This window comes from Camelus bactrianus, chromosome 5, assembly GCF_048773025.1.
Source record: "Camelus bactrianus isolate YW-2024 breed Bactrian camel chromosome 5, ASM4877302v1, whole genome shotgun sequence".
In the NCBI taxonomy this organism is placed as follows: domain Eukaryota; kingdom Metazoa; phylum Chordata; class Mammalia; order Artiodactyla; family Camelidae; genus Camelus; species Camelus bactrianus.
The window spans coordinates 79,802,079-79,821,432 of record NC_133543.1 but is presented as its reverse complement, the minus strand read 5'-3'; the positions used below and the strand labels follow the sequence as shown (position 1 = coordinate 79,821,432).

Sequence of the window (19,354 nt, the reverse complement as noted above, 5' to 3'; positions counted from 1 at the left end):
TACCACCTGCCTACTTTTCCGTCTTTGACTCCTCTCCCATGAAGAAAGGGGCAAAAGTCAGATAGGAGGCACTCAGTGAAATCAGGTGATGGACTGGGCTGGCCATGACAAAGGAGCTGGAGCCGAACTAAAGGAACAGATGTTCCAGCACCCGACAAATGCACCCTGATGTAACCCACACACCAAGGAAACACACACTTTTCAGCCACGTATTTTCACCAATAGGACCATAGGTACAACTGCAAAGGTCTGTCACTCTTTCAGTTCCTTTTCTGAACCCTCCTCCAATTGTGCCTGTTCCCTAAACACTTAAACAGCCCGCAAGGACCACTCTGGCCCACTGCCCTTAATCTCCAAAGTTCTCCTACTCCTCATTCAAAGCTTGCTTAATACTCAGGCAGTGTTAAACATTATTCTCAATACGGTGACAGCAACTCACACGAAGGAGTGAATGAGACTTAATGGAGGGTTCCTTTCCATTTTAAAAGATATTTAAAATGGAAAGGGAGAGGTTACCCTGCATGGCTGAACTGGGCCTTCCAGACTCCAAACCCACTCCGGTTCACAAGAGTTTCTACTCAAGGTTCTCCTAATTTCACCTCCAAGACAATGAAGCACTCTTGCTATTTATTGGCCTCCTCAGTCACTCCAAGAACTTCTGATCTCTCCAAAGGAACATAACAGAGGGAAGAGGAAAGGGAATGCAGGAGAGAAGAAAACTTTTGTTCTTCTAGCCTCCCAATCCAGCGGAGAGGGTGTGGCCACATCCCACTGCAGCTTGGAGAGGTACTTCGGCCAATGTCCCATTCTATACACACACACCCCTTACAGATACGCACCAAATGCATGTGCGAGGTACCACTTCATGCAATTGATTTCACTAAATATGCTTTTTATCAAGCAAACTCTGGTAGTACTTACAAAATACAGTGAATATCTTATGTTAAATTGCCCTTGAAACTATCAGCTAAGTTCACTTTGTTTGGCGGCACCATTTTAAAAAAACTTAACACCCGATTTGCGAATCTAGTCAGCTATTTACAAATAAGGTCCCCTATTCATAAACGAGGATGAAATCATTGTCCCAAAGGAAAAAAGAAAAAGTGCAAAGTATCTGATCCTCATTTAGGCTCAATCTTACCCTTTAGCACATTGATTCCCAGAACTAGGTTTTCCTCCGGATTCTACAAAGACAGGGCTACTGAGTTCTTCAGGAGGCAACACAAATTCAGAGAGCTAAGTTTGGGCCGACTGGCAAACACAGTTTTCAATCAGCCACCTGAATTATTTGGGGAGGCTAGAGGCATCACTATTTCCAGCAGCCATAGTGCCAAGTCAACAGGAAGATTACAAGCGTTTTGAATCAAGTTCTCAGACTGTGGTCTTTAGTTTTTCTTGAAAGCTGCTTATAAAAGGGGGACTGAGTGAAACTTTGATATTTACATCAAGTCACGACTCAGGGGCAGGTTTGCAAAATCAATTGTGTAGCTTTATACTTACTGCACATTTACCACATATGTCCTTTATTACACAGTGGAAAACCATTAAATGCACAGTAGTTTTGCCAAGTGGCATTATGCATTTAACAGCTTTATTCGTTTAACAGTTCCAACTCTCATTATATTTTGCCATGTGGTACATGGGATTTTATGCATTTAACAGTTTAAGAAGGCTCTATGGCATTTTCTTTTCATGTATTTCATACTATGGTTGGACATCATATCTTAGCAAACTGTACTTCAATGATTTCATTGATGAGAGAGAGAATAATCTGGAAAAACAACTACACGGAAATTGAAAAGAGAAATATTTCAATCCTCTTCGAAGCTGCTTGATATTCTACTCCTCTCCCTTTATTAACATCTGAAAAATAACTTAAGGCAGGTTACTGCAAAACTACAGGTAAGAAAGGCTATTCCCCAAACCGTATGATCAGTTTAAATACAGCATTTAACTATACTATTTAAAAACCTTAATTTTTCTTAAAAACCATCTTGCTTAATACAGTATTCAGGAACTTCCTCTATCGCACACAACAGAAGATCTGTCAGGGAGATGATGGACCATTTTACCATTTACATATGTAGGGATGAAAACATTTGTCATGCCAGGCCACAGAGGAAATCAAGCTCAGAATCAAAGGACTCTCAGAATTAAGCTTCAACTAACTTTTGTTTCCTCTACTCTGCATTGGGTAATTGTTCAACCCAGGGATGAGTAAGTGAGCACCTCATCCTAACTCATTCTAGGCCAGGGAGGTAGTTGTCCCTTTAAATGAACTGAAACAGATAGTAGATCCCATCAACTGTTGCTGCTTTCAGAAATAAAAAACCCCAGCATCTGTCTACCCTTTTCCCCGGAGCATTCCATTCCCCACAATCCCAGCACTCTGAAAAACTGCACTGGGTAAGCGTCTATGTTTTCCTGTGAAAGATTTTAGCACTCATTCTGCCCTCCCCGATGTGTGTTTTCTCCTGGAAAAACAACTGTATTCTGTATGTGAAAGAAACACCTGACATGGCAAGGTGTCTCTGGGGCCGGGGAAAAGCAGTTATCATAACAAAGTCACCCGCTCCCCTGGTGGGAAGGAGAGGCGATGAGACCTGGTGAAAACCTGGTCTCAGGAAGATGCTGTTTTGTACACGCTAAGTTGTGCCCAAATATCAAAAAAAAAAAAAAAAAAAAAAAAAGGTACATAGCAGGATTCAGAATTAGGAGAGAAAGCATTCAAGGCTGATTCTTTCTGAAAAAAAAATTTTTCTTTACAAGAAAAAAATCTGGGTTTTGACTTAGTCTCTATTTTGAACTCTGAGGGGAGTAAAAGCACACCGCAGAGCCAATGGCAGAACGTGACAGGTTCCCTAGGGACTATTGTTATTATTGTTATAGGAACAGATGTATTTTTATTGGTGGGAGGAGGAGAAGGGTCTAATTCCAGCCCTCGTTCTTGCTCTTTTAAAAACCACTCACCTGACTTTTATTTGCAGCCACTTTGGCAAACAGGGCTTGAGACACCTTGGCCCTTTTCATCTCCTGTTGGATCTCGTCATAAATGGCAGCTGTGATGTTGACGTTGGCGCCGTCCACCTTAATGGGGAGGTCTGTTGTCGGTGTCGAGGTTTTGGCCTACCAAGAGACCATGAAAATAATAATTTAAAAAGTGCTGCATTCAGCCCAGCCATCTGTGCAGAAATTATCAAAGGATTTCAGTCAGCTGATGCCAAACTGCATTAGCTACAGAGGGACACTTCCTGTCCATTATTCTAATCAGGTTAATTGTGATTGGAAATAATTGCAGTGCATTCCTATAGGACATGCAGAGTCCTGTCAGCCCTGTTCTTTCCCTCACAGTAGCCGAGACAGTTCACAGGTAGGATAGCTTCTCTGGGCACCAAACTGTAAGCCATCACCTAGCTGCAAAACGAACATGCAGAACACACACACAGTTACCTTTTTCTTTCTGAAAATGGCACACCTTGGAGGAAGAGCCAATTCTTCCAGAAAAAATGAGTAAATGGGTAGAGGTCTCTAAATAATAAATTATTACTCAATTTAATGCGCTCCCCTGAGTCGCTCTCATTCTTTATTAAAGCTTTATGTGTGTCATTCGAGTATGTATGGTTTCCCATCATTATCATCATTATGCTACCCAGACAGTCACCTAATTTCACCTAGGAAATCAGTGGAAATGAAACAAAATTTCATTTCATAAAACTAGGCTTCAGAATGCCTTTGATGCACCGTTTTCATTTTCTTAAACTCATATTGTGGTTTTATGTATTCTGCCGTGCTCGTTTTAATTGAATGATTTCCCTTCAGCTTCAGAGACAAATGAAGGACAACATGGAAGGTGTCTGTACATCTTGGGGTTAAGATAACCCTAAAACATTTGAATCTACTTGATCGAAAGACTGTCAACGTATTTGCTCTGCTGTGGAATTAAGGCGCTGGGCAGGCTTCTAGGAACCCGGGGCCACAGGACTCCGCGAAAACTCTGCTCCAACCCTTGGATTCCCGAGCACGGCCAGCTGACTTGGTTTTTTTTTTTTTTCTTTTTGTCCCCACCCCCCCTAGAATCCTAAATCACTACTTTCCCTCTATGGATGCCCTGAGCTGTTCTCCCACTGGACTGAGCCGTATGCAGGTTTGGAGAAAGAAGGGCACGCAGTGTGGACATCGTGGGATCATTCTTGAAGCCAGAGCTAATGTCCTAAGTTTCCAAGAGGACTTTGAGTTCTGCGAGCACTCAGTGACTTCTGCCACTCTCCTCTGACCTCCTTGTCCCATACTATTTTCTAACTACTACCAAGTAACAAAAAGGAGAATTGATGCTGTACTTTTGATGTGCCAGGCACTCCAGAAATGTTTTACTTCCTTTATCTCATTTAATTCTTCTAAGAACACGAGTCAGACATTATTCTTTTCACTTTACAGATGAGGACAACTGAAAATAAAAGAGGATACTTAAGTTGTGGGGAGGACACGCAGCAGCAAGTGAAACAACCATGATTTAAACTCAAGTCTCTGAGACTCCAAAGCACAGACTCAGGAACCACTGTGTGATTCTGCCTCCAAAACCTCCAGCCGATACCGGCGCTGTTTCACATGCTTCTTCTTGCCCTCCAGTCTGGGGTCTTCCCATAATAATCCAATCCTCTGTCACCTTTTTCTAGAAACCTCTTTCTCTTCTCAAAAATTTTAGTTAAGCCACAGTGCTTTTCCTTTTAAGTATGTTTTAGCATACCATTTCTGCCTTTCTCAACTCAGGTTTCTTCCTAACCTCACTGACTACCCATCTTACTTGGCTGGCCAAATCTTCTCCAGAACCCTGATGGCTAAAGTGAAAATTCTCAAGGCACTGAGATATATGGTTGGGAGCCCACGCTTTGGAATCAGAATGGCCAGAGTTCAAATTCTAGCTACCAGTCAGCCATGTAACCTTACACAAGGTATTTAACCCAACTAAACCTCAGTTTCCTCATCTACAAAATGGGAACAACAATGCAAAAAATGCAAAATGCCCACAGTACCTGATACAGTAAGTGCTCAATAAATGATCCTTCTTATCCTTGTATCATCCTGTTATTATTAAGTATATCCAGGAATACTGGACAAGTGAAGGACTGGGATGAGACTCTGGGGGTTTAATTTGAAATTTTAAATGTCTTCAATTTGTTTCAAACCAATAATAAAGTTCTGATGGGGTCTGGCAAATCATCTCCATGCACCTACGCAAGGCTGCGTGCACGCCCTGCAGTGCTGGCTCCAGCTTGAAGGCTGAGTGAGTGTGGACCCTCTGACATTTGTTCTCACACTGAAAGCCTTACTGCCTGTAGATCTTCACTATTGAGACAGTTCTGCAAGGAATTCTGAGTAAGTAGGTAATCATGAAAATTTTAAAAGACTTCAATAACTTTCTCAGTGTGTAACCAACAGAAAAAGGAAAATGTTCCAGACATTTACAAGTATCAGTGCTATGATTGTATTCTCAAAAGAGAAAAATATTTTATTATCAGAAATCTCAAAAGTGTGAAATTAAATGACCAATCTCCCTGTCATACTTGTCCTTACATGACACGTTTATCTAGGAATTCTCTAGATGGGATTTTCTGCTGTTCAAACAGCAAAATATTGACCTTAACTTATGTGGCCTTGTAAGCTGGTCAGGCTCTGAAAGCTACCAAGTCTTGGAAAAGATGCCTCAGATACAATCTTGTTAGAAAAATAGGAAGAAGGAGCAGAAAATAAAACACACCTGTGTGATTTTTCTAACAAGTAGGAGTGACTTTTGGAGAAGAGTCACCTGGTTAAACAGCGATGCAGTGTGGTTGGACTCTCCTGTAATAGTTTAATGGGCTTCAAAAGTGGGAAAAATGTTGGTGATTTTAAAAGAAGTAAATATTAGTGCAAATTAACAACTCGCACAACTCAATAGCTCAATGGGTATTCCCCAAAATTAAAAATAAAAATAAAAAAGCTTGGTTACACTTGTCCAAAGTAAGCAGTCAAGAGACTTATTTTTGGCTTAACAGTACTAAAACTCATAATTCACTGAAGTCTAAAGTCTAAGTATCAGAATTTGGACGTGCACGACAGAAAATGGTCTTCAATTAAAAGTCTATTGCAGAGTGCAAAAATATAAAGAGTTAAGATATGTGGAAAAAATGGATGTATTTGAAAAAGCTCAAATATTTCTACTAGAATAAAATTCTGCTTCTATGCTTAATCAGTTCCTTAGAACTTACCAGAAAACAAATTCCTAAACCCAAAACTATAATATCTAAGCAAAAACAAAACAAAACAAAACAAACAAACAAAAAACAAAACACCTCTCTGGTTTCAAAGCACCCATTTTTCTGATTTGTATGGATGTGCACCCATTAAATATTTGTTTTGAAAACTATCACTCAAGATGGAACTTGCAGACACGCTAGCAACAGTGAATGAGATGGCTTTATCATAAATCTGCTGATCAGTAAAAGTTTAGGGGAAGTAGGGAGTAGGATGAAAATGAATGGGCTCAGATCTGAATTGGAAATTCCCTTCGGTTAGGATCTCTGAAGCACACGACATTAATAGATGTGTGCATCTGCAGGAGGATCTGAGAACAGAGTGCTTTTAAAGTGTGGAGAAAGGAGGGATTGAAAGCTGAGTCACCGCGTGCTGTGGGGACACCACCCTGGGAAGGAAAGTAATTGAGGCCGCCCTTCCTACTACCATGTTCTAAGGGGTCAGGGAATGCTCTCCCAGTTGTTCTGACCTAGCCGCTGCAGATGCACACTTCCGTCACACACAGGTTTCTCCCGGGTTATGTCTTATTCATACTGCATCAAGCAGGACTTGGACTACTCTATCTGTCCCCTGCCCCCAACCACCTTACCCCTATCTAAATAAATACACACTTGAAGGAAAGCAGTGTGCTTGCCATGGAAATTCAGCTTCAACACAAGGCCCCTAGCTGTATGGAGACCTTCAGAGCTCACTGTCCACCCTCTCCTGCCCTCCTGCCCCAAGTGGAAGAACAGTTCTTTCCCAAAGGGACAGGAATGGCATATGAGCCCGCTCCAGAGGCTCCTGTCCTCTGACCGACATGTTCAGTGGATTAAGAAATTCTTGCATTGTGTTTTCTCTTAATTTTTGAGGGAAAACCCAGTATCAGTGAGGCAAGATATCTCCAAGGCAGAGTGCAGTCAGTGGAGCGAACACCTCACCTGAGGGGTTCGGGAGGAGCTGGGGCTGCTGGAGGCCGACGAGACCATGCTCACATTGGGGTTCATGCTCCGCTCTCGCTCGTCCTGGTATATGCGATCCCGCTCCACTTCGGGCAGATTGAGGAAATTCTGCATGGCCCGCAGGTTTACTAAAAGAGACTGAGACGCTGTCCGAGGGTCTTCTTCCTTACGCAGAATCTCAGACAACAATCCCTGATTAAATGGAAAAAAAAACTAGGTCAAGTTATATCTCCAGGTATGGGTGTGTGGTTTCCGTCTTGCACCCCTCTCCCCCTTTATTTGTTTGGTGTAACCAGCTGGCTGCGATGTCAAAAGCCTCAGTCAAATTCCTGAGGGTTCTCCAGCAGGAAGATTTTGTGGGAATGTGCTTGCCTTCGAAGAGGGGTGGGGAGACAGGGAGGGCTGTGCCTTATTTTGGACCATTCTATTCTGACACTTTATCATCACTGCAATAATCATCAGTGTACAGAGATGCCAACTAGCAAGGTAGGCGCTCGAGAAGAATTGTGAAGCTGCAATTACCACCAGGTGCCTCCTACAAGTATTTCAGGAACTGTTAGAACTCTCTCTGCTTGAAACTGGGAACACTTGGCAGTCCTGCTCAGCCTTACAAATCTGCCAAGTTTGGTAAATTTAGTTCCGACATTTAAACAGCATGGGAGATTTACATCGACTTAAAAAAAAAAAGTTTGGCTGCATTTCTGTGTGACCGGCCACTGTTTTCAATATAGATGTTTCTTATGGCAAAAAAAAAAAAAGTGGGGGGACACACAAAGTGAGTGGCTGTAACTTGTGTTAACCCTCTGATAGCTTCCCAACCATACACATAATAGATTTCCTTGCCTATGTACCAGGGGGCACCCAAATCTTTTTATGAGATGCCTTCACTGGGGCTGCTCCAATCCCCCCAGTCAAGGAATGGAAGTATAGTCACATCTGGTGAGGGATCACAGCACACCTCAGAGAATGTCACAGTAGGCTCAGATATTTCCTTAAATGTGTGATTCATCCAAATAGAATGCTTTAAATAGGACATTAGTGTTTTCATTTGCTCTGCAGACAGAGAATTCACAAAGGTAAGAAAAATGCTGACGAGTCTAGAGAAAAGTAGTATGGACTCAAGAAAAAGGCTGGAGACCTGAGCTGGGACACTGCAGAACTTGAGGCAAAAGCAGGTGCACTTCCATGCTGCAGGCTTGTTAGAGCATCACACAGAGGCATCACCTTACACTCCCAGCGAACACCCCTCCCCACGGCGGTATGAGATCAGGGCCTAGGGTTATCCCCCAGAAAAAGCTGTTAACCGTGTATTTTAGAACAGATGAGGGTAACCCTGAATCGTGAAAAGTAGATGCCAAAGACATTTCCACTTAGGGGAATATTAATGCAAAGAAACACTATCAGATTTGTAATATATGGCATAAATAGGCCAAAAGGGTGTTGGATACAAGAGAAATACACCATCTCTAGTTGGCCAAACATCTTCCAGGTAAGGTAGGCAATTTTTAAAAATAAAGCAACGCATTATAATACAGTGAAGCATATGTCACCCCCAGGACTGTGCATCACACAGTTGTCAGCACTCCAGGAGTAATCACAACTCGAAACATCATGTAAGACAATCTTACAAGTAACCTGCAAGAGGTAAGCCATCTGATAGTTCAGCCAGTTTGGGTGTCGTTACTTTGATTAGAGACGTCTTTACAAATGAGAATAAAATAGGCCAGGAAATGAAGCTACGAAAAACTGTTCACAAGCGTGTCTGTGTGTGCGTGCGTGCGTGCCCAAAGAACGGCCAAGGTAGGACGTGTATGTAAAAATATCCTACTTGTAAAATGATTCTAAGAAAATCCTGCTTTCCTGTCACGCTTTATAAGCAACAAATGAGATACTTGTCTTCCAGAAAATGTTATACAATCTAGGTACTGATTCTTTTTCTGAAATTAAAAGTCATTTCTGCCTTAAGTTACCCTACTTTCCACTTGCATTAAGCAAACTGACAGATTAATTGTGAATTTGTTTCTAAGATAAAAATCTCCAAAAATAATATGTGGAGAAGGAAGAGGGATGTGGATTTAAAATCAATACCAATTTCCAATTCTCATAAGGCACATCTAAGATTGATATTTTCTGAGCCTTCTTTGATGATGAACTCTGCACAGAAAGGATGAGTTGGTACCTGCCCTCCTCTCTCTCTCTCTCTTTCATAAGTAACTTTAGCATTTTAATAAATCTCAAATTACCAAGTTTGGAGAAGTTTTAGAGTCTACATGGATATATTCTTATCCTGGTCATTACAATTATACATAAGATCCCTCAAAGGTAAAGTCTGTAAACTTCCCCTTCCCTGAAATTATTTTCACTAATTGTGGAGTACATCATAGCAAAGCTCTTGCATACAAAATAGTGAAACCACAAAAAGTATTGTTCTAATGGACCAGGCTCAAAATTGTAAGTCTGTTTATTTCTAATCAATTTTTAAAAATCACTTCGAAGGATAGAGTATTTCTGTTTTTTGTTTGGCTTGGTTTACCTTTTTTTCCCCTACATTGAAATTGTGGAGTTCCTTCTCCTGCATTTTTTACGTGTTGGACAACCTTACAGGGAAATGAATCCATTGCTAAGAAAAATCAAGACAAAACATCCTTGTAAACGGCTGCTCATCAGCATCATTTCTGAAGTGAATGACACACAATATTTGTATTTTAAGGGGCCGGTGGAACATACTGTTGCCTCTGTTTCATTCGCCTAATTGAAGATAAAGTCTCAAACCAACAAGGTGGCCAGTGCCGCCTCCATGTATTGCCCCAGAGAATGAGAACACTGTTCTAAATTATTTACTTAAAGTCTCATCTGTGTAGCCATGGTCCCAAAGCAGATTCTTTCTACCTCAGACATTTTCAATAACAAGTGGCTAACTGGTGGGCCCAAGAAGAGTTTTAGTTGTTTTGTTGAGTCTTTTTTTCATTTCGGTTATTTATGTCCTTTTAACTGTTTAAACTGGGATTTTGAAAAATATAGTCAAAATTCTGCAGGCTCATAAATGTAAAGCAAGTTTATTTAGTTAGTTTAAAATCACTCTAGGGGAACAGAAAAACAGACGAAAATGTATGGCATAACTTTAATATGCCACAAATCACCCCATCTAATTATCAAGATAAGGAAATGTTTATCATATTGAAGCTGTCTTGAATAGAACATAAATTAATCATTTATCTTACATAAATATTTCTAAAGCCCTTGCCACTCTTGTCTGGCATTTTAAATATCAACCAGCCAGGCAGGAGGTGTCACTTGGACACTCCCATTATGCAGCCTGAGATAGAGAGAACGTGGCATGGCACCTGGGCACCGAGAAAAGATGTACTTTTATGAATAGAAAGGTCATGAATATTGAGAGTGTGAAAACTGAGGGAAATTAATAAATTAACTAGGAGACGGCTTATTAAAATTTCATATCAGTAATCTTATTAAAACATATTGCAAGTATAGAGTAAAGTGGTCATTAAGCATTTTCCTCATCATAGGCAACAGAGCCTTCCCAAGGGAGAGCTCACACCAGTTTCCCTCGTGGCGTTAGCTGGGGTTATATACGACCAGGAAACGTGTTGACTGGAAAGGAGTAGACGGAACCTCTGCACAGGACAGAAAGACACCTTCCGCAATAGCTCTTGGCTTACAGGTTACTGAAAAGAGAAGAGGCTCGGGCAAAATGAGCCTCGAACTGGCCTTCTCCCTAGCCTCTTAATGGAAGATTTTGTAAGCTCCATGTTATTTCCAACATCAGCAAAGGACATACAAGGTTGGCTGAAAATTCAATAAAAGCAAAATAATTCAAAGCACAAGAGAGAATATAAAGCCATCTAGCTTGGTTGCTAATACAGGCTACCTCTATAGACAAAATTAAGAATTTGGGCTAATTTTTTAAATAAAAAATTCACATGCTTATTATTTCTAATACTTTCATAATATTTATTTGCAACAACTTAAATGACCTTAGAGTTTCTGAACCTGCAATTTCTGTTGATGAGCTTTCTTATTTACGTTATTATCATTCCCACATTTTTTTTAATAATTCACATCATTCTCCCATCTAAGTACTAACCAGGCCTGACCTTGCTTAGCTTCCAAGATCAGATAAGATCGGGCGCGTTCAGGGTGGTATGGCTGTAGACAACAATTCATATCGTTTGTTCCAAATTGTTAATGTGCAAAATACACACTGATACTCTCAGACAAGTTTGGGAAACAATGTGACTGGCTCTATAAAACTGACTTCCAAGTTTCTGCACTAGCCCTTGAGGCCTCATCTGAGATGGGTGAGAAACTGCTTTTGATGGGCTCTTAATCCTTTAAGAGAGCAAGAAGAGAACCAAAGCCTTGGCCAGGTTTTAGGAACACTGAGCCTGAGCCCATCAGACCTCCCAGGCCTCTTTGGGGCTGAGAACAACTCATAAAGTGATTACTGTCTAGATTTAACAGGTATCTGCTCTTCACAGCTCTCAGATATTTGTAATTCTCTAAGATTAGGCTATATCTCCCACTGATTATCTAGAGGGCCCCCAAATGCAATATACCTATTACCAAAGAATGACAGATCAGTCTATTAATTCATTTCTTATTTACAACTTGGTACAAAGCTCAGAAAGGAATAGGAAGATTACTAAGACATAGATTCTGCTGCCAAGGAGTTTACTATATGATGGTTCATAGAAGCACAATGTAAAAGATGACAAGTGTCATAAATTTCAGATAAAACCAGTGCCATCTCAGTTTAAGAGAGGGTGAAATTATTGCTAACTATAGGACTCAGGGAAAACGTTTTGGAAGAAGTGGGACTTAACCTGGCTGAGATTCAAAATATACATAGTACATGGATATAGGGATAGTGGTGCGACCAGGCAAAGGGGAAGGGCGAACGAGTGATCGGACAGTACTGGAACACTGGAACAAAAAGAAAGAGCATGACTAATCCAGAATACCAAGAGAAGCTTCTGCTTCCTTAAGAGCTTAAAAAAAAAAAAAGAAAAAGAGTGTAAAAACCGATAAAGTGGTAGAAGACTTTTTGAAGTGAAAATAATACAGTCCACATTAATATAATTCTGAACTACTGGAGTATACACAAACTAACCAACAAACATTACCTCCCAAATGAAGTGATACTAGATAATCTGTTCAGCCTTTTTGTCACCTGCAACAAATTAGGCTTTCAATATGCAAAACATCTTCCTTCCAGAAAAACAAATGATCATGATTCCATTTAATTGTAATTTAATGAGGCATAATTTATTTTTTAAAGTGATATACACCAGGTGTGTATGGAAAAAAATGGCCCAGCAAACCCAGTGTTTCTTTTTGGAAAAAGCCTCAAACTAGCCAGAGACTGTTTTCATTTTGTAATGTCTGTTCACATATTTATTGTAACATATATCTCTGAAGTAACTTACCCCTAAAATACTCATTTATCATTTATATGTATATATATATATATATATATAGATATAGATATATATCTCATAGCATATTATAGTTTGAAAGTGTTAGGTTCCAATCTGAACAAAAGTGGATATTAGAAATAAAGTTACATCTCTTTAAGGATGTGTGAGTTGAAACATACTTACTTTGTAGTAGTCTGAAAATATACTTTAGTTCATAATTATATACTGCTTTAAGCAAGTGATGTCATAATCAATCAGCAAGGTTAAAAGGCACATATACCCTCATTTTACAGATTAAAATCACAGGGGGTCAGAGGTGGAAGGGACTTTGGCATCCATATGGGCCACAGAGCATGACCTGTCTATCACACAGTTCCCTCTAAAAGCACTCTCCACGTTTCAGCATCCCTTTTGCAGGCTTATCGGTCAACCTAAACTTCTACACAATTCTGAAATGTCTGGTTCCTGCTGACCTGAGAGCCAAAAATTGGTATCCTCTTAAGAAAACCAGGTGATGCCAAATTCTTAAACTAATCATACAAAGTGAACTCTCTGATTTCAGTGGTGAATGCACAGTAAGTTGAAGCTGTGAATTCAGCTGCTTGGCTGAACAGACTATTGACATCCTACCACTGAAAGCTGTCCTAACAGAATCGGTTCTCTTCTAATCTCCAATCTCATTTCCTTCTAGGCACTCCTGAGAGGCATTTTCCCCCCTGCTCACGAATATAAAGAGGTTTCCCTGGGTCCCCTATTCATAATGTACAACCCCACTATGAAGCTGACTGCTGAAATTCATTTGTGCTATGCTAAAAATACCCTTTCCCCCCGTCACCCCCCACAGCACTGCTTAGCCACGAAGCCAGAGTACTTAGTCTGATTTGAATAAAAGGTATACAGGGCACAACAATGACAATTTGATTTTTATTATTAAAAATGATGTGTTAAATCCTCAAAGAAAATGTCGTTATTGCATTAGTTTAATAAAAACCTCTCTTTTATTACAATATTTCTTTATTAGGAAAGACAGCCTATCTATATAGCACCTTTGTAGAATGGGGGTGGATGGAACTGAGCATCTTAAGGGAATTAATGTCCTCTGCAAATATAAACGCATATACAAAAGTAACATTTGCAGACAAATGCTGTTGCTGTAGAGATGTATTCTGCAATGCACTATGAGACTGTGTATATATGTGTACATATATACACACTGCAGCCGGCAATAGTTTCTCCCTCCTTTGAACAGAGATGACACTAGTTCTAGCTCATATCTATGACGCTTACCATCTTTTACTTTGTGTGACTATAAAACCCCTTCCTCCCATCATGTAGCAAACTCCTTGGGAGCAGAATCTGCACATTTGGTGCTAAGTGGTTAGTTGTGGATATACAGGAACACAGGACTCTAAAAAAGCACCAAAGGCATATGTTTCATTTTTCTGGGAAGTGGGAGCCCTATCTTTGCTCAACAGCCATGAGCAGGCCCTGACAGACCACATATTAAAAGCCTGACTCACATTATACTCAACATCTTCTCATTCAACCTATTGAAAACAATAGGTTACAATACTGAAATCTGGGGCCATGTAAACTCTACTTTAGAACAAATATTCTACATACCCCAAATTTGCAATTTATTAAATGAAACACCTCCCTCACAGACTACTTTCTTTCTAGTATATATAATAAAACTTCCCGTGTGCCACCTGACACATCAGAACACAGCAAGCATGCAGCACAAAGTGAGTAGGTGCAACAGAACATTCCTGAAACCAAAGCAGTCTGTGCTTTCGTAACTGCAGTCCCCCTGTCCAAACCACATGTGAGCATGCACAGTGGGGGCACTCAGCCCAAACCAGATTCCTGGCAACGTTACTTTTTTCACCTACCTAATCTATGCAATGAGAGATGCAATGAGATGAACAGTCCCATCTCATTTTCCTTCTTATCCCTCCTTCCTTGTCTTTAGGAAGTCTCAGGTACTGGAATGGGGATGCTGTGCACAATTTAAGTCAAAGTTTTCTAAACACACTAGCAACGAAAAGCAAAAGCAAATACATAATCGAACAGGTTCCTTTTGGAAGCATTTACCAGTGGTGTTCTCAGCTCTGGGCACATAGATGGTTTCTACTAACACCTCAGGAACCTGGCACCATGATTGCTGCATTCGCAAAGTGCTGGGCCCTGGCTACTCCTAGTTTCCATGAGTATTCTGTGAAACAACTGTTGGCAAACTTCCCCAAAAATTTACTAGCTTTGGCTACTTTGTCAAAACATTGGCAAAAATAGTGCTTTCAAAAAACAAAACAAAACAAAAACATACATTTATTGCCTATTTATATTACAAATGTATCAAATGTATTCAGATATAAGAAAAGTAATCTATTAACATATGAGTTGACTCTGTCTTAAAACAATTATAAAACATTATTTTTTCTTGCTGAACATTTTCTGCATTAACGTCAATCACGTCCAAGGTCAAAAGCATCTGTTCTCACACAGCACATGTGATACATCACAGTACTTATTATACCACAGTGGGATTACCAGTTTAAAAGTCTGTTCACTCCTTGTACCTCCTTGAAGGAGGGGTTATGTCTTTCATCTTCTGCTCAGTGATGGCAGAAATGATTGAGAATCAAGTGTTTATGAGTAAGAGTTCTGAAGTCAGAATTGCTGGGTTCAAACTTGGGCTTCAGTAGGACAAGGATTAATTAATCTCCCTATGGCACAGTTTCCTCACCTATAAAATTAAGATAATTAATTGCACTTCCCGCAGAGGGTTCCCTAGAGAGCTCGTCACTGTACCTGATATATGTTAATTGTTCAATAAATGTTAGCCCTCATTATAAGCCTAGCATAGTCTCTGAATTCTTAATAAATATTTGTTAAGTGAACAGATAAATACAGAACTAACATCAAAGTATAATTCTTATTTTAAATTTGCAACTTCAAATACTCAAGGTCTTCTGCTTGTATTTTGCTAAATGTCTTCCCCTACAGAAGGCAAAAAAAAAAAAAAACGAATAAATAAATTGTAGGAAGTAGAATAATTAAAGTTATTTGAGATAGCGGAGACGGCAAAGAAAAATTTAATAACTTATATAAAGTGAAATGACCATATGGATATTCAGGATAGCAGTAAACTAAGATATTCATTTACACTTCATGAAAGTAAAACCATTTTCCTTCCATAAATAACTTTAAGAATCAGCCTTAATCTGTATCATTGTTTAAACATGGGTCATAATTATTACTGGATGATAAAATCAATTTAGCACATTATAACTAGTTTTTTATAACACAATGCAATTAAATAGATTAGAAATTACCACAGTGCTTCATACTTGTATTGCTTCATGAAGGTTTTTTTTTCTTTCATGAAGAATATACAGATAATGCATGACTGGGACATTGTGCTGTACACCAGAAATCGATACACTGTAACTGACGGTACTTCAATTAAAAAAAAAAAAAAGAAAGAAATACACAGATAGATAAAGCTATAGTTGGAAATGAGATAGAGCTCAAGACAAAATACATACATATATGCACAAATGTGTGAGTGTGTACCAGTCATGATGTAAAAATTATTTCTTACTGAGTGTTGCAGTTAGAGAAGTTTAAAAGTCACTACTGATGTCTACAGGAATAATTTTAGGCACAAAACTTGCAGGTAGAATTTAAACAACCTTGTCATTTCCATTTGGCTTCAAACTGATTCAGTTTTATTTTTCTCACAGAATATATGGCCTTTAAACTTAATTCACTTTATTGGAACAAACATGCACTTAATCCCACGCCAAATGGTCATCACTTCAATCAATGGCCGTGAAGGGACTCCTCTATGTATTTTTTTATTATTATTTTGCATAAGCAACGGTGAAATGTATGTAAATAACGGGATCTAAAGCTAGTGTTTCCTTATATTTCTTCCATAAAAATTCTACCTTAAGTATAAATAACACTCAGGACTTGGAGAAACTAGTTAAGTCGTGAAACAGTAGGTTTCCCCACTAAAAGTGGAGGTCTCTGCTGAGACGCTCACTGGAGGTGAAATACCTTATTTAAGACAGAGACTTCTTGTCTGTGTGAAATGAGTCAACCACTGTTGTTAGAGCAGTGACAAAAGCTTGGAAAAACCTTCATCAAAAGGCAGTCTTTTTCAGTAAAAATGGAAAAACTTGAATTTTCTATGATAGTCCAATAACTAATATTTAAGGACTTTTGCACACGGGCCAGGGATGAAAGGAACAGACAGAATGATGTTTGCTTCCTCTGATTCTTTGGTACAAGTACCGTGAAGGGGACAAAGGGAGTCTTTGTATTTTTTACATAAAATTTTCTGTTTCTGTTAGATTTAGGAACGGGAATAGGGTTATACACGCTCGACAGCTACCGAGTCAACCTACTCTTTACCCAGAACACAAACAGAGCCAGCATCTCCCCCACACCTTTTGGCTGAAATTGCCTAAAAGGTGCTAATTAACAATAGTCTTTACACGCACAGGAGGGACTAAATTGAGACCACTATCTAGAGGGCCCTCCTGAAGTCATTGAGTAACTTTGAGACACTGCCATCCTGGGACATATTAATATTATTATAATCTTTAAATCTATGAATTCAAGCCAGTGATTCTGAAATGAAAGAGTGCCTATTTTATGAAGCAAGCTGGGCCATCTTTTCCTACTTTATTAATTTAATGTTGAAATCAAAAGAGGGTATATTATTTGCTTCAAAACCCAATAACATGTTCATGCCTGATCTGCAGCATTTCATATTTACAGCCCATCTTTCGGTGGGTGGACTTCCTTTTTCTCACAGGTTTCCTTGTCATTTTATAACCAGTTCACTGGACCATGGAGTCAAGCCCCCTGGATTTACATTGTCTCCTATTCCTGCAAGAACTGCTGAGTGCCTAGAAATAATGACTGAGACCAGAGGTCAGCTGAGAAAGAATTCTGAGTATCTTGGAGGTCAAGATTTCTACAAATGTAAACTGTACATGTAATTAAATCATGCCTACCTTTGGCTAACAATATGTATAAATCAAACACTAAGTTAAAAGTTTCTCCTCCCCAGCCCCCCCCCCCAAATAACTGGTAACACACTAAAGCCAGACTTCCAAATATTTTGGTTGCTAAAATTTTCATTTTATCGTTACACATCTCTTCCTAACTGTGCCACTTCGAAATACAATGTTTAGCAAGTCCTTAGACATTTTTAACCTTAATAACATGGGTGGGCATATACTATAAACACAATGCCAATAAAGCATAAAAGCAAAATCCATGTTCATTTCACACAAAGACATTTACATTACTAGCTGTTGACCTTACTGCCAATTTTTCTGATACATCATTCAATTTAATTTTCCAATCTGTTGAAAACATTCTCCAGTTGCTGAGTGGCTTCATAAATTGTATTTATGACCCTGGCTTTAAAGTTTCTTCAAATGATGTAACTTTGATAAGTAAACAGCAAAGTCGCTTAAGAAATAAAAAGTAGTCAAATAAGGACAGGTCACCCAAATGAGTTTCCCAAGGATTAAAAAAAACCCTCTCCTCTATCAGATACGACCAGGATAAACAGCTTGCTCAAAAAAGGTCTTTGACAAAAGGTTGCAAATTGTGTACCTCTGATTTTTTCACCGAACTGAAGAAGGAGCAAGATACCAAATTAGAGATCTTACTGTTACAGAAGAAAAGCACATTTTGAAAAATACATACGGCTTCTGCTGAAAACACGATTTGAAGAATTGGCTCAGGAGAGCTACCTGAGAGACAAAATGAGGCTGAACTTCCTGAGTTATGGCATAACCTGCCAGAGGGAAAAGAAAAACAACTATACTATGTAAATAATGAATGTGGCAAAGGTCTCGTTTTCAAATGATACACACTTCTTATTGCCAATTCCTTGTGTAAGGATGCTTCCTGAACCCCACCTTCAAGGTAAGGGGGCTAGCGGTGCAGAGACGGGGCAAGAATCACACCTGAATTCCCTTTTCTGGCATTCTAATGCTCCCGTTCACATGCGGCAGGGATTTAGCCTAGTTTGGATCAAAGCTTCCTCTACTTCATTTAACAGATTTGCTCAGATGGAAGGTCTCAAAGGAGAAACAATGTTAGTAAGTGGGGGATTTCTGAACATATGAATATGTAGGTCATTGGATTTTTAAATAAATTAGAGAATAGTTTATCTATTAAGGAAGATTCACTGTACATATTTCATGAAACCATTCTTATTATAGGTCAGTGGACATCCCACAACCCTCCCTTGGTAATATTAAGTCTTGTAAAATACTGTCATAAACCTTTTCATACTGTCATAAGCCTCCGATTAATTTTTTAAGTCCATAAAGTGACAAGGGGTAAAAGAATGCTTAGGGTCAGGATTTATAACCAAGCTGTCAAAATGCAAAGATGTAAACACAGTAAACAGCCAAGCAACTTATTTCATGTCTATAGGACTGATAAGTGAAAGTGTGCTAACACGAAAATAAATTCACGATAGAAGCAAGGGAAAATAACTATGCAAAAAAAAAAAAAATCCTGACAGAGCACTGGTCCTATTACTTCCAGAAATTATCAGTCTAACAGACCCACGTGCAGCACTGACAGAGCACTGGAGATGGGGCAGAGCCTAGAAGCAGAGCTACCCTGAAATTCACATAAATCACA

At 39.3% G+C, this 19,354-nt stretch overlaps 1 protein-coding gene across 7 annotated transcripts in view; it reads right to left on the bottom strand.

Annotated features, from left to right (window-relative positions):
• The window catches only part of SATB2 (SATB homeobox 2), a 197,144-nt gene that overhangs the window by 47,597 nt on the left and 130,193 nt on the right, over nt 1–19,354 (bottom strand). For all 7 annotated transcript variants that reach the window (XM_074364213.1, XM_074364212.1, XM_074364214.1 and 4 more), the window contains 2 exons: nt 7,212–7,424; nt 2,971–3,126 (listed from right to left, as the gene is read on the bottom strand). In XM_074364213.1, coding sequence (XP_074220314.1) covers nt 2,971–3,126; nt 7,212–7,424 — 369 coding nt within the window. The remainder of the gene's footprint in view (nt 1–2,970; nt 3,127–7,211; nt 7,425–19,354) is intronic.